Source organism: Styela clava, chromosome 3 (genome assembly GCF_964204865.1).
Source record: "Styela clava chromosome 3, kaStyClav1.hap1.2, whole genome shotgun sequence".
Taxonomy (NCBI): domain Eukaryota; kingdom Metazoa; phylum Chordata; class Ascidiacea; order Stolidobranchia; family Styelidae; genus Styela; species Styela clava.
Window position 1 is genome coordinate 16,234,055 of NC_135252.1, and position 15,371 is coordinate 16,249,425.

Consider the following 15,371-nt stretch of genomic DNA (forward strand, 5'->3'; position numbering starts at 1 on the left):
CTATCAAAGATGGTTAACACAACTCTACCCACCTGCCAAGTTTCATCTTTTTATCTCTTATATTTGTATGGACTTTCAAGCTTTTGACAGCTACGAGTTAGTTCAGTGTCACCGCGCTGTGTTACGGTACCAGAACTACTCTATCTTTAGAAGTTCCTGTCTTGTGACAGCGTGAAAACATTGGGCTTCTAATTGCATTTCTGACCGTCATATATTTCAAGAACACGGTTATTTTGAACAAAACTCGTTAAATTATAAACAAAGCACCACATCGCAGCAATCAAACAGACGAAAACACGGTGGTCGCAAATTGATTGACAAAGATATTATCGACGTATCGAAAATGCACACCCCCTATTCCCCCTCCTTCAAATGTAGAAACGCGAAACCTTCAAATATGGTTAAAAGAAACACAACTCTACCCACCTGCCAAGTTTCATCTTTTTATCTCTTATATTTGTATGGATTTTCAAGCTTTTGACAGCTACGAGTTAGTTCAGTGTCACCGCGCCGTGTTACGGTACCAGAACTTCTCTATCTTTATAAGGTCCTGTCTTGTGACAGCGTGAATTGAAATTGCAAGATGATCCGTTGGACACAAAATGGCGTCCGATACCCGCAGAACGTTTAGTGACGTCATAGCAAACAAAAACAAATCTTACAGAGCTAACAGAAATATTTGAAATAAATAAAAGTAATAGCCTTCTGGAGAAAAATTTCATCTTCAACCACTGAAAATTTCAAAGCAATTAGTCCAGTAATCAAAGAGAAAAGCGACTTTTTAAAAACGTGTCAAAGAACAAGAATAAGAACAACAACAACAACATAATATTGAAACGATCGTTATGTCCACTACGTGTCCAAAAATACAACACTAAATGAACTGCAACGGCATCGCACGCAAACAGCAACAGCGTTCCAACATCAGCTCACTGTCCAGCACAAAAACATCCAACAATCACAATCCAACAATCACAAAACCACCAACAAATATCCCCGATAACCGGAGACCAGAGGCACTCCCACAGACACAAAACACCCGAAATCCAACCGAAAACAACTACACTGTACGGTACCAACCACAGCTCACGCTAACAGGTCACACCAACGACTGGGTCACACCCCGAAGACATACCGACAGTGTCACAGCGCCCCCAGTGTCTTCAATGCCAAAATACCAAATATAGAAACAATATCACATGACATCATTTAACAGATAAAACAAGGGTCGTCACATCTCCATATCAATACCTGAAGTAAAAGCATATTATTTGAGATTAAATTACAGACAAGAATGAACTGAAACTTAACTGAATAACATATTTTGACAGATTGTGAATAAAGTGATCGTACAGAGAACTAGATCTCGTATCAAATGCAACCGCTCAATAACTAATGATTGGTGAACATTTGCGATAAGTTTGCGATTTGTTTAAGTAAAACGATTATACTCGCTGCAATCATGCTGGGAAATTGGACTTTCTCGAATACTTTCCAAAAGTTGTAGAATGTCATTAGACAGGACATACTTTTTTTTGCTGTGCAATTTTCCATCAATGTGATAAACACATTTTTATTATTGATAAGATCCTATTCATTTGACCAGGAATCTTTAAACGGAAGAATAAATGCATACTTAGGTTACTATGTGTGGTAAATCATTTCTAGAAAACACAAATTGCGATTGGTGTTTATGCTAATAAAAAGTACAGTTGTACATATTGTTTCTTGTTCAGATCTATGATGTCGTCGAACATATGTTGCAGTATTGTCACTATTATCATACGTCACAGTAAATGGTACGCCGCGAAACTGAATTTTTAAGGTTTTAAGCTTCCCGTTTTTTTGAAGATTAATTTGTCGTTGGATTTTACTCAACTTTGAGAAAACTTTTCGAAATTCCAAAAGTTGTGGATCTGCAGTTAAATAGTCCAATAGCTTTCCAATAGCCCAATTGGCAAATAAGAGAGACCAAAATTCCATTGTCTAAGTGGAAATATAGAGCGTACGCACATTGGAATCACTAGTTCTTCGTGATTCCAGGATCGTGATTCTTTGGAAAACTGGCCTACCTGAAAAGCGAGGTTAGGTCTGTTTTTAAAACTTATTTAACTTTCTTTATTTCTTTCATTATTCTTTTAGAATTTTGTCATATTACCGATATTATCTGTATATAAATAGGACAACGACTCGTTTCAAGAATTTTTGGAGAATGCGAAGGATGAATTCAAAGACGAATTGTCGGATGACGACATGAACAAACTGGTTTCTGCATTAAATTCAGTCTCTGGAATGAATCTGGGTAAAATGTGATATAAACAAGGAGTAGATGCTTTGATACATCTTGTAGTTGAAACTAGCACTTGTTTATTTTCAATATTTTGATATTTGTATCGTTTTCACTATTCTTATACAATGAATTAAAACGGCCATCACGAGACAATATTTCAATATTATATGAATTATTAAGCATAAATAAATAAATAAATGAAAAACATTGATGTAGAAGTCAATGAAAGCTTATAGAAAGCTACTGATCAAATCCGGGAGGAGGTACTCAAGAGAACCGTAATGATGCGATAAATGAGTTCCGAATGCTGCTCTACAAATTTATTTACCAAGATAAAGTTTTCACAACAGCACTTGTTAAAATACGCCATAGATTATCTATATCCAAAAATGGGAAAAAAGCAAAACGACAAAGAAAAAGTTCTTTAAAATGATTAACATCTGTTCTCGACAACCTCAATATGGCGGCTGACCGATATAGTATCTCTATTCCTACAAAACAATGCATTCAAACGCCTTTATTCGCATTTGAATGCAGTTTAACTTGAGCTACCAATGGGTTTTGATGCATGATATTATTTTTCGTGTCTACAAAATAACATTTTTTTTATTAGTATTTGAGCTTCACACCCGCCTTTTTACTCGCTTAACTTATACACAAGAAACATATGCTTCTCCTTCAGACGACACCATTGTTACACAACAATGGCAATTCCCATACAGGCATTGAGATATAAAGTCACACAACAATGATCATTTTCTACAACCTTGCATAAAATTAGCTATTTTTTTATGTTGAAGAAGTGTCGAAATTGCCGTCGGATCTTATTACATCTGACTTAGAAATAAGGGAAACAATATTGATTGACTCGATCAAATACTGAATTATCAGATTTTGATTCAGATTTTCCTACATACACAACTTCCTTTCCTCCCGTTTTTTCCTCAATTTGCAACTCATAAATTCCATCATTCCCAGCAAAACAATCTAACTGTTCCATGTCGCTTTTTCTCCGACAATATCCATTACCACTCCTTCCTTTGTACAAGCCGTTTCCGTTCTTTCTTTTACACCACTTCATAGTAGTATAGAATTCAGACCATTTTCCTTCCCATTATTCAAAAAGATCTGAATTACTTGCCTCATTTCTTTTGATTTTCGGAGGAGCTATGGTATAACCAACAAATTTACGAAATCGAAACTATAAATCGTAACACGGATGAGCTAGCGTAGAAGTTTAGTTGGACTGAAGGTCAACAACAAATTTTATGAAATAAATAACGTGGCGTAGCTTCATTCTCGATAAATGTCTCGCAGTTGGGGTTTTATAGGCCATAGGGGATATCCCCGGGTGTACAGAACCCCATTTTGCTGGAATATTAAATAGAATATAGACGCGATATAGTACTTACTCCAATATTTAATACAGTGATTCCCAACCTTTTCAGGCGGCCAAAATTTAAAAACAAAGTTTTGTAATATTTCGAGAGCCAAAGATATTCTCAAGTACTAGGCGGTATGTAATGCTCATGCTAAAATTGTCAGATAATTAACCGACTGATAACAGAAGTGCAGTCGTGTTCTACGCACATGTGTAATTACTATTGAGCAACACTGAATACCAAATATAAAATGAAAAATGGAATTTACTAAAAAAATGAGTGACTTTTTGGTTTTTGTTGAACAAGTCACCCAGTGTGACCCAGTGTAGTAGAGTGTTCGATCTGTAGATAATTCGTCTTTCGTAAAATATAGATTTGAATGAAATTTGTCAAAATCCTTTTAATGCATGATGTTTTTTTTTTATTTAAAATCCATTTACTTTACTGAATATAAATGTTTGTTTAATGCCTCATTATAACGCTCTGATTCTGGAACGCTCCATTCATTGATATACAATTACTTTGTTTAGAAAGTAAGTGAGATCGGAATGGCCAATTCATACCGCACTGTCTGCAACCTTTTGAACTCAGCGTGCAATTTTATGAATAATGAGCACCTTCGCGTGCCAAACATTTTTAGGTTTTGGTTTGCATAGTCAACTACCTGATTTGAATAGTAAACGGATGAAAAACAAAGTAATTTTATAGGATCGTGCATGGAAATTAGCTTACTACTATCAAAATCGGAAATTTCCATTTCATTCTGAAACAGTCGCCGCGATTACGCGTTTATAAAAATGAGCAGACTTTTTCCGGGTATACCGTAAAATATTCAATTCAGGACAGCTACGGGAATCTATGAAATTTTCTTCTATATTGATATAATTGTGTCCAACGTAACTCGCGGTTCCGTCTTCTTGTGTCAAAATATAAACATTACTTGTCTAAAATACCGCTCAATCTGTTGGCGTATAAAAATATGAGATAGACATGCGTGATTGTATTTAGCGTGGATACTTTTTCGCGATCTTACGGGTTCGTTATCGCCGTTAGAAAAATCTCAAGATCTTTAATAAAAATATCGTAGAGTACAATTAAATACATATGAAGTATATATATCAGTAAATCAAAAATACGTATTTATCGCCTCAATATTCTCCGCGGAACGACTTTTTCGACGGATAATAATTATTTTTCTGCTGTGTGAAGTAATCAATCCATGACCGATACGGCCATATGTAAAATGTCTTGCTTTATTATAATTTAATTGTCTTCAATTTAACCCGCGTTTTCGTCGACAATATAGATCCGTATTTTTGCCATTTTGCGAATTCGACAAATCTAAGATGTACTTGCAACAATGACTCCGCTCTATCGCAATGCTGCCACTCAGATTATTTTTAAAATGAAACCGTTAGAAAAATTCCTAATTCTGCAATAAAATAAAATTTATTTTAGTACATTAAAAATTGATTGAATATATATTTATACTAATTACTAATCTCATATATCACCACGACTCGGGAAAAAATAGCGTTTCTAACCTTTAACATGAATCGTATGATATTAACACGAAAATAGACATACGAAAATGTGCAAGTTACAATGCCTAAAGAAGCATTTTTGATCTGTGGCGGGCCAACTACAACAAATTGTTTAGGGTTTTGTTTTTGATATTTAATATTGCCGCTGTTCGACGAAAAAAGCTGCGTCGCCGTTTCACTCCTTTATTTGACTTAAGAAACTCGCCGCCAATTATTGTTCAATAACTCTCAACATATTCACAATTCTGGACGAGTAAAAAAAGTAAGTAACTATTATCGTTGTCGTTAAATAACTTTTTTGAATCAGGGAGAATAAACAACAACTTAAAAGTGTTTACAGCCTAACACGCCACGCTGACAAAAAACAATCGTGATTTTATCAAAAAGCTGTACGAAAAGTTGCCCGAAAGTATGAATTGATAATATAATATTCAATATTTCACGATTTTTGAATGGTAAAAAGTAACCCAACAGTAGTATGAAAAGTTGCAAGTAGTTAAACGAGTAGTTTTAAGTAGCGAAGCTTTTCCGAAAGTAGCCAAATCTGGCACCGCTGCACAGCACATGCTTATCTACACTGATTTCACGTACAGATTCGAGCTCTGATCCTAGTTTTTCCGAAAGAAGCGAAATGTGACAACAACGTACCGCACATACCTAATTACACTGGTTTCCCGTACAGACTCCGGCCTCTCGTCGATCGCAGTTAAATATTGCATGTTTTTCAATGAATTTGTCGAATTGTTAATTTTTGTTCAAATGTAGAATGTTTAGCGAACTACTAAAATAAATATCTGAATCTGCCTCAAATCACTTGGCGTGCCATCAGAAATCCTCTCGCGTGCCACAATTGGCACGCGTGCCAGGGGTTGCTGAGCCCTGGTCTAGTGTATACATATCGCCAGGCCAATACCCGAATTGCCTAAGTCATTTTTGGCGGTTTTGAGTTTTTTTATAAAATAGGTATTTATGTAATGTCTGTTAACTCAGATTTTATTTTAAGAATTTCGAAACCCATAAAAAAGGAGATTTTGTATGACATGCACACTTGTGCAATTGTTTCGCCATAAGGAGTTATCATTGTGATCGCCAGACTATTGTGATATCACAAAGGAAAAATAACCTCGGCGAAGTATTTTCGAGTTTTTGCATCTCAGATCCCAGCTTAGCCCCATCATTTAACAGATAAAACAAGGGTCGTCACATCTCCATATCAATACCTGAAGTAAAAGCATATTATTTGAGATTAAATTACAGACAAGAATGAACTGAAACTTAACTGAATAACATATTTTGACAGATTGTGAATAAAGTGATCGTACAGAGAACTAGATCTCGTATCAAATGCAACCGCTCAATAACTAATGATTGGTGAACATTTGCGATAAGTTTGCGATTTGTTTAAGTAAAACGATTATACTCGCTGCAATCATGCTGGGAAATTGGACTTTCTCGAATACTTTCCAAAAGTTGTAGAATGTCATTAGACAGGACATACTTTTTTTTGCTGTGCAATTTTCCATCAATGTGATAAACACATTTTTATTATTGATAAGATCCTGTTCATTTGACCAGGAATCTTTAAACGGAAGAATAAATGCATACTTAGGTTACTATGTGTGGTAAATCATTTCTAGAAAACACAAATTGCGATTGGTGTTTATGCTAATAAAAAGTACAGTTGTACATATTGTTTCTTGTTCAGATCTATGATGTCGTCGAACATATGTTGCAGTATTGTCACTATTATCATACGTCACAGTAAATGGTACGCCGCGAAACTGAATTTTTAAGGTTTTAAGCTTCCCGTTTTTTTGAAGATTAATTTGTCGTTGGATTTTACTCAACTTTGAGAAAACTTCACGCTGACAAAAAACAATCGTGATTTTATCAAAAAGCTGTACGAAAAGTTGCCCGAAAGTATGAATTGATAATATAATATTCAATATTTCACGATTTTTGAATGGTAAAAAGTAACCCAACAGTAGTATGAAAAGTTGCAAGTAGTTAAACGAGTAGTTTTAAGTAGCGAAGCTTTTCCGAAAGTAGCCAAATCTGGCACCGCTGCACAGCACATGCTTATCTACACTGATTTCACGTACAGATTCGAGCTCTGATCCTAGTTTTTCCGAAAGAAGCGAAATGTGACAACAACGTACCGCACATACCTAATTACACTGGTTTCCCGTACAGACTCCGGCCTCTCGTCGATCGCAGTTAAATATTGCATGTTTTTCAATGAATTTGTCGAATTGTTAATTTTTGTTCAAATGTAGAATGTTTAGCGAACTACTAAAATAAATATCTGAATCTGCCTCAAATCACTTGGCGTGCCATCAGAAATCCTCTCGCGTGCCACAATTGGCACGCGTGCCAGGGGTTGCTGAGCCCTGGTCTAGTGTATACATATCGCCAGGCCAATACCCGAATTGCCTAAGTCATTTTTGGCGGTTTTGAGTTTTTTTATAAAATAGGTATTTATGTAATGTCTGTTAACTCAGATTTTATTTTAAGAATTTCGAAACCCATAAAAAAGGAGATTTTGTATGACATGCACACTTGTGCAATTGTTTCGCCATAAGGAGTTATCATTGTGATCGCCAGACTATTGTGATATCACAAAGGAAAAATAACCTCGGCGAAGTATTTTCGAGTTTTTGCATCTCAGATCCCAGCTTAGCCCTTATAAATGTGAATTAATACTACAGTATAGGAAGGCGTGCATTTGTGATATTCACTGTCTGAGTCCAATTCACCTTAGTTGGCTTCTATAATAGGGTTCATTGCTGTTTTATTCTTTATATTTAATCTTAGTCTTATTTCGGTGGGTGTGCAGAGCGTGTTATATTGATGAAATATATATTTCTAAACATAAAAAATAATGTAATTAAAAAAGATTAGCTATTTTGGGGATTAGACATCGTAGATACTGAGAATTACATGCGTTTTTGGAATGTTTGGTTTTCAGGACTGGTGCATATAGTAGAAGTTGCAAAATTGCGTATGTCCCCAAGTCATAGACACATTTCTGCCTAAGTCACAGTGCGCCAGTATGACGTCACATAACTGCATCATACAAATTACCTTAAATCCGGCTACGATCAAAAAATTGACCATGGCAAATTTTTTGACTCTCAGCGGCATAACAATATCACTAGGAAGTTTTTTACGTTTTTCTCAAAACTGCTAAAAATGACTTACGCGATTCGGTTATTAGCGTGACGATATTTAGTTAGTACACAATAACAACAATTGCATTTTTCTCACAATAAGATGCGGAGAACTCTATAACGGGGCACCGGTTTAAAGTTTAGCGTTTGGACACTGGGCCTACCTACTTAGGCAATAGGCAAAATTTCCAAAAGTCAAGTTATAATGGTGTTGTTTTGAACCAAGTTGTTATCAGCCTGTGTGTACATAACTGTCTTGCTGCGCCAATTGCACTAGATCAGAATAGGCACAGTTGGGTGACCATTTTCATAATTTTTTTGTGGTTTGATGGTTTACTAACACGTTAACTGTTAACGGAAGGGCCCCTTTGGTCTCCAACAATGAAGCTATTTTGTTCATTGTCGTGGTGATACAACGAACTTCAAAACTTTGAAAATACAACAAGCAAATATTCTGAATAAAATATTTATTTAAAACTTTCAAAAAAAGTCACAATTACGATAGACAAATTTGAACTGCATGTGGTCAATTGAACAATGCGGCTCGTCCACTTATCTCACCGATCATTTTTTGACTTCTTAAAAAGTTTCAAATTAAATGAAAACATGATTTCTTGAATAATGTCTCCCCTGAAGTTGTGAAATTCATTTTTAACGTTCTTTTGTCTCCATATCGATTTCTAAAGTAAAAGCATATCATTTAGGATTAACTTACAGACAATAATCAACTATACTGAGTTCCGGGATTTCACAATGTGCATATTTTTCCAGAATAAAATGATTGTACCGAAAAAGGCAACTTGTATCAAACGCATCCACTTAAGACTAACGATTGGTGAATATTTGCAATAAGGCATATGTTTAGTTATAACGATTATACTCGCTAAACTTTATGTGTAATCGGCAATTGGGACAGGGAAATTGGAAGTTTCTCCAATACTTTTCGAAAATTTATAGATTTAAAAAAATGATCAGATCTTATTTAATTGATTCACCAGGAATACATAAACGGAATGTATATTCAAATATACTATACGAAGTAAACTATGTCCACATATAAATGTGAGGTAGGTCTGCACGTATGGGGCACTTACCGTTGTTTAAGTCCATGATGTCGTCAAGCAGACGTTGCAGTAATTTGCCCTATTAATATAAGAAATGATGTATTTATAAAAATCATGTTACTTTCACCAATATAATGTTGTTTAATGTGTAGATAGATGACTTTAGAGTGGCATAGGCCATAGACACACAAGCATTTCAAAAAGCAGGCGTAGTGACTCCAAATTGCGATCTACTGCTATGTATTTTTCCGCTTTGAATATTTTGAATAGGTATACCGTACAGTTCCTTACACCGCATTCTGAGCGGGAAGTAATCAAGTTCCGGATGAATAGGCTAGAAGGCGAATAACCCAAAACGTCATGACAAATGTTACACCACGGAACTGAATTTCTAAAGACATTTTAAGAAGAACAGTTCATGGTTCTCAAAGAGATTAATGGGTCGTTGCATTTTACTCGATTTCGAGAAAACAATTTCTAAATTCCGGAAGTCTTATCGTGTTATATCCTGTTGTTTAGTGCTTTACAAAACTTTGTTGTCTAGAATTATTGAATGAACAGTTGATATAAAACAAACGTTAGAACTACCTCATCTCCGTATGCATGAACGGAAACTTTGTTGGATTTGATTTCACTCCTGAAAAAAAAATGAATACACTTTAGTTCAAGTGTCGTTGAATTCAGATTTGAATAATATAGACTGGCAATAAAAATCTTCCGTTTAGTTCATCACAGTACTTTATATGAAGTATTAGAGAATAAACTAGTTTTGTGCTTTTTACAACAGCATTACTATACGACGACTTCAAATCGTAAAACATGTCAAAACATGACATTTTATGTCAGATAAGGTCAACTTTATATCTATTGCGAATTCGGGCTCATGTTTTGTATAAAAAAAAAAAATATTTGTGAGGTTTGAAATGATGTAACCCAGCGGTTTCCAAACTAATTTTGTTCGTGCGGCATCAAGTTACCGGGGGAAATCTCATGTCGCACCTCCAAATTGAAAACAATTTTGTGATCGTTAATGTGTATTTTATTCTTTTTGAAATTTGCAGGCATGCAGGCCTTAAGAATAAAGGCGATGTCAACAAAACAATACAACGTCATAACAGTTACACCTATTCATCTAATGTGGGATGTGCGTCTGTTGCTCTAGACACATCTTTTCAAATCGCGGTGTTATAGTTGATATGCACACGCGCATTTTCTCAATATGTGCAAACGTGAATGTTATTTTGTTTTCATTGGCAACACTGATGAAAACTCAGCTTTGCTGAGCTAGGAGGTTGCAAATGGCAAAAAACACACGCAGATCTCTTTTACACAATATTCTATCATATATGAGTTATGTTTAACACAATTCTGTTTATTTTCGGGGCGCATTTAGCAAATAATGCGCCACGGCGCCTCCCTTTGCGAATATCTAATTTGCAATGCGAACAACGACATTGCATTGCAAATTGTGTCTGGGTAAAAACCGAAGAAAAAAAAGGATTTACCAAAGTTTCCAGTACAAGGCTTGAAGCTTTGTCGACTCGGTCCTAATTCTGACTCCCAGATTGTAGAATGGTCTCAGTTGCGAAAGAAGTCTTGCTGTGGTAATTTTATAACTACTTCCTTCTTGAACAAAAGCTACAGCAAGCATCACAACCAGAATTGGTATTTTGAATTTCATTTTGAATCTGAAATGAGAATGGGTTTAGATTGTTTGTGGTTAAACAAAATTCCTAAATTCAAAAGGCTAGTTTTGTTAAATTGTGATATACATTGATGTAGAACAATCTGATATATATTTCAACTTTATAGTGTATACATATGAGGTAAAAACTTGAAATTCTAAAATATATACTAACATAAAACAAAAACTAATAAATTTGCCCCGTCTTATGTATGAACTTTCTGAAACAAACGTTTTTTTATTAATTCGGGGTCCTGATTGTTTGCGAACTCATTAAAACAATCGTGGTATTAATGATTTTGTACGTTAAATATATATTATGTTATCGCGGCAATGTCATAAATAAATGCAACTTGAAGTTTTTAGTTTCGTGAAATGACAAATTTAAAGAAAGCTTTTAGTTTCAATTTTAACGGGAATCATGGAACAAAAAATGAACTTAATTCAAAAATGATAAAGTTGAATAAATATTCCTACCTTACCAACTCCAACAAGTGCTCTGCCAAACAATGACAAGGCTTGAATCCAACATTTCATCACGGACGTTATTATTTAAGCAAAGTCGTATGACCTTAATTGCGGAAATACATACTTCATCCATATGGCTTGGTAATGTACATGGATATGTGAGTATACTCTTGGAAATTTGGAGCAAATATTGCTTTTACTAGAATTTTTGAGTATTGAATGAAAGCGATAAAAAGCTGTCTATGGGATTATAAGTTATTACTTGAATTTTTCAGTTTTTAAAACAGTCCATGTTTAAATTTCTTTGTCATCGAATCGATTTTAACAGCTGATATGAAAATATAATCATTCTTGATGAATGAATACTCGGAAGATGAATTGTTAGAAACGTGTTATGCATTCGGATAATTCCTCCCATTTTAGGAAAAAACGACCAATTTTTGTGGCATTAAATACGGGAAGTTGATCGTTAAACTGCCAACACAATAGTGTACTGAATCTAATCTATAGAATCCAGCTTTACATTCATCCATTGTTTCACTTAGTTATCGTCTGATTTTTAATATGACTCCGTCGTTACCAGATGGAATACGTCTTTTGAAATTGTTGTATGATATTGTATTCAAAATTTGGAATTGGGATCTAATTCTAAACCATCGTAACCAGACTTTTGCGCATAATGGATAAATCTCAATTGTAATGAGAAAGATAAGAATTTGTAATAAGAAATATCGAGAATTAAATTTCGAATTCTCAAAAACATTTTAATTCCACGGCAAAAATGAGATAATTGTAAACCATTTTAATGAAGTGCATCAGTATACATGTAATGCTAGTCGATTAGGCATGTTGAAAGCAAATTCACGATGTAAAATCTCAGCACCTAAATCATATCAATTTATCTCATGTAGCTCTTCCCACCTCAAAGGTTGACAACTATCACATGTTCAAATGTTCTTGTACGAAAATAGATTACATATATGTGTCTTTGATGTAAGTCATCGTCGAGGTGTGATTTGTCTGTTAATTATTTCAAGCAATGTTCATTTTGATGCATAACTGTTCTGATTCAATTCACACCCACAGCGACTACTGAATTGTGGGGTTATGTGTGAATGAGAAAAACGGTCAAGAACTTGCGAATGAAGACGTTCGCGTAGGTATATATTCGAGCATCATGTCTTCGAAAACATTAAACTAGAATACATCAGCAGTTCAGACAATCAACAGCAAACAACCAACCAACAACAAAACAATGGTGAGAGCTTAAGTTAGCGTATATGACTGTTAACATAGAGTATTAGGATTACGTGACTACTCAAGATTATGGGATTAAGTGATTTATAAATTCGATTCGTTTACACGAATACCTGTTTCAAATATCATTCATTTACTTGTACTAATCGCGATCTTGTTTTATTTCAGGCCGAATTCACTGAACAACAAGTTGAAGGTGAGTTATAATGATATTATTTCAAATTATTTAACAGTGACAGTCACTAATGATATAAGGAATCGGTTTAACTCAAAAGATAACAATTTGATTTGTTTATAGAGACATATTTAAACTATTTGTCACCATGGAAATATGTTTACAGATATTGTCGAAGCTTTCGAACTCTTCGACAAAGACGGAGATAACAAAATATACTTCTACCAAGTTGGCGACGTAGTCAGAGCATTGGGAGAATGCCCAACCAATGAAGATGTTGAAAAATGCATGGAAAACCCGAGCAAAGAAGGTGTGGACCAAACATTTGTATACATATACCAATGAAATTTTAGAAAAATAGCTGTTTAGGAAAAAAGCTGTGTGGTGTCTCCTGCTTAGTCAAGTCGTCGAGTGGCTTAAATATTGTCTCGAAATGATTGATACTGTCAACAGCTCCATTCGAAACGGAATCATTTACAACCACGTATGTAGCACTCTAATGATGTATAAAGATACCCAATATAGCTTTGAATCATGCTTCAATAAAATGCAACAAAATGCTTTCATGTACACAGATATGAAAGCAAAAAAGCTCACAGTCGATGAATTCAAGCCAATCTTCACCAAAATCATAAACGATGCAGTGAAGGGAACTCAAGAAGATTTCATGGAAGGTTTGAGAGTTTTTGACAAGGACGGCAACGGTACTGTAATGGGGGCTGAAATCAGACACGTTTTGACAACATTAGGTATGTTAGTAACACAACTATTAAACAAGATGTTTATTCTATTCAAGAATTTTTGCTAACCATGAATATGTTCCACCCAGGTGAAAAACTAACATCCGCCCAAGTATCCGCCATGATGCAAGGACAGGAAGAATCTAATGGATCTATTAATTACGCAGGTTAGTTTAGGCTTTACAGATTTGTATATAAATATGATACTTAATTTACAATAATAAATATAAACCATCTAAACTTTTCAAATTGTATTTAAATACACCCAAAATATGTTTGATCAGTTAAAATACGTTGGAAATTTTAACTGATTTCAAATATTTACTTGAAGAATCACAAAACTCATTCACAAGCTTTTGTATAATATGAATCATTATAATACAAATAAGCTGAACTCAGTCCATAATTCTAATTTCATGACATCACTTTCGCTTTAAATAACGTAAATTGAAAATATATTGTATTAGGTTTCATGTTCTTTAATTCAGAACAATGACTGACAAATGATATTAAATTTTTTTCAGTGTTTTGCAAGTTCCTCCTTGAAGAACCGAAAGCAGCAATCTAACCATTTTTCTTCAAATGGTGCGGACTGTAGTAACATTTTGAAATCGTTTTCACTCACTTATTTGATCATCAAACTTCAAATTTTATTCATATCAATATCATGCTTTTGGAATAAATTGTAATTTTACTGCATCACGTGCCATCATGATCGACTACTTGGGGGTACCATACACCTATTTATTGAACGTCAGATAGAATATTGCCAAGCTGCAAGTCTCAACAGAAAATATTTGGGGCTCCCGAAGTATGCGAACCAAGATGGCGGACATCGGAATGTAATATGTGTACTAGGTTAGGGTTAGGCCATAATTTTAGGCAGTGGCGGCGCGTGGTCATTTTGACAACCGGGGCAAGCTACTGCGGGACCAAGTCACCCCCATCTACGGGGACAGGATGAGCGCTGTAAGTTCTCCCATCATTTTATGAGTATAAAAACCATTCCATCGGTAACAACCAATCGGCAAAAGCGACAATTTTTAACGATAAGAAAGTGTCTTTAAAACCGGTCCAAGTCAAGGGATTAATAAATATAGACATAGTTTATTTTGAAACCTCTTTCAAAAGGAAAGGCAATATTTACCGAGATAAATACAATGACATATTAACAGAAACTTCGGGAAAGCAGACAAAACCTAAAATAAGGTTTAAAACGTTACTATGAAGAAAGGAAAGTTAATGCAAAGATAAGGACATGCGTCGCTCACTCATAGATATATATGCTGCTAGACTTCTACTGCTTGAACATATATGCAACACGCCGCGGTTTCTTGGAAGCAAAATGCTCAATAACGCGCTGATTAAAGTCATGCATCCCAGATATAACGTCTCTGTGAATGGATAAAACAGCCAAGGAATTTAATCTATCTTGCTTCATTGTGTTTCTGAGATACGTTTTAATACGCGTCAGCGTGCTGAATGTTCGCTCTGCGTCGGCGGAAGAAATAGGCGTCGTCAAAATGATGTCCAGAAATTTTGCAGACGCCGCAAAGGTAGTTACTAGAGTGTTATCTATGAGGAACCCATAGAGCGC

At 34.9% G+C, this 15,371-nt stretch overlaps 2 protein-coding genes across 2 annotated transcripts; one reads left to right on the plus strand and one right to left on the minus strand.

The window, feature by feature from the left end:
• Positions 1-8,836: 8,836 nt before the first annotated feature.
• LOC120343417 (uncharacterized) lies at positions 8,837-11,667 on the minus strand. Its single transcript, XM_039412588.2, has 5 exons — positions 11,612-11,667; positions 10,956-11,138; positions 10,039-10,087; positions 9,481-9,529; positions 8,837-9,066 (listed from the first exon to the last, which is right to left on the minus strand). The coding sequence occupies exons 2-5, from the start codon at positions 11,129-11,131 to the stop codon at positions 9,038-9,040; spliced, it is 303 nt and encodes a 100-aa protein (XP_039268522.2). The 5' UTR covers positions 11,132-11,138; positions 11,612-11,667; the 3' UTR covers positions 8,837-9,037.
• Positions 11,668-12,729: 1,062 nt separating this feature from the next.
• LOC120343415 (myosin light chain 3, skeletal muscle isoform-like) lies at positions 12,730-14,473 on the plus strand. Its single transcript, XM_039412586.2, has 6 exons — positions 12,730-12,860; positions 13,028-13,055; positions 13,201-13,344; positions 13,610-13,783; positions 13,864-13,941; positions 14,299-14,473. Exons 1-6 carry the CDS (start codon positions 12,858-12,860, stop codon positions 14,340-14,342), a joined length of 471 nt encoding a protein of 156 aa, XP_039268520.2. The 5' UTR covers positions 12,730-12,857; the 3' UTR covers positions 14,343-14,473.
• The last annotated feature ends 898 nt before the right edge of the window (positions 14,474-15,371 follow it).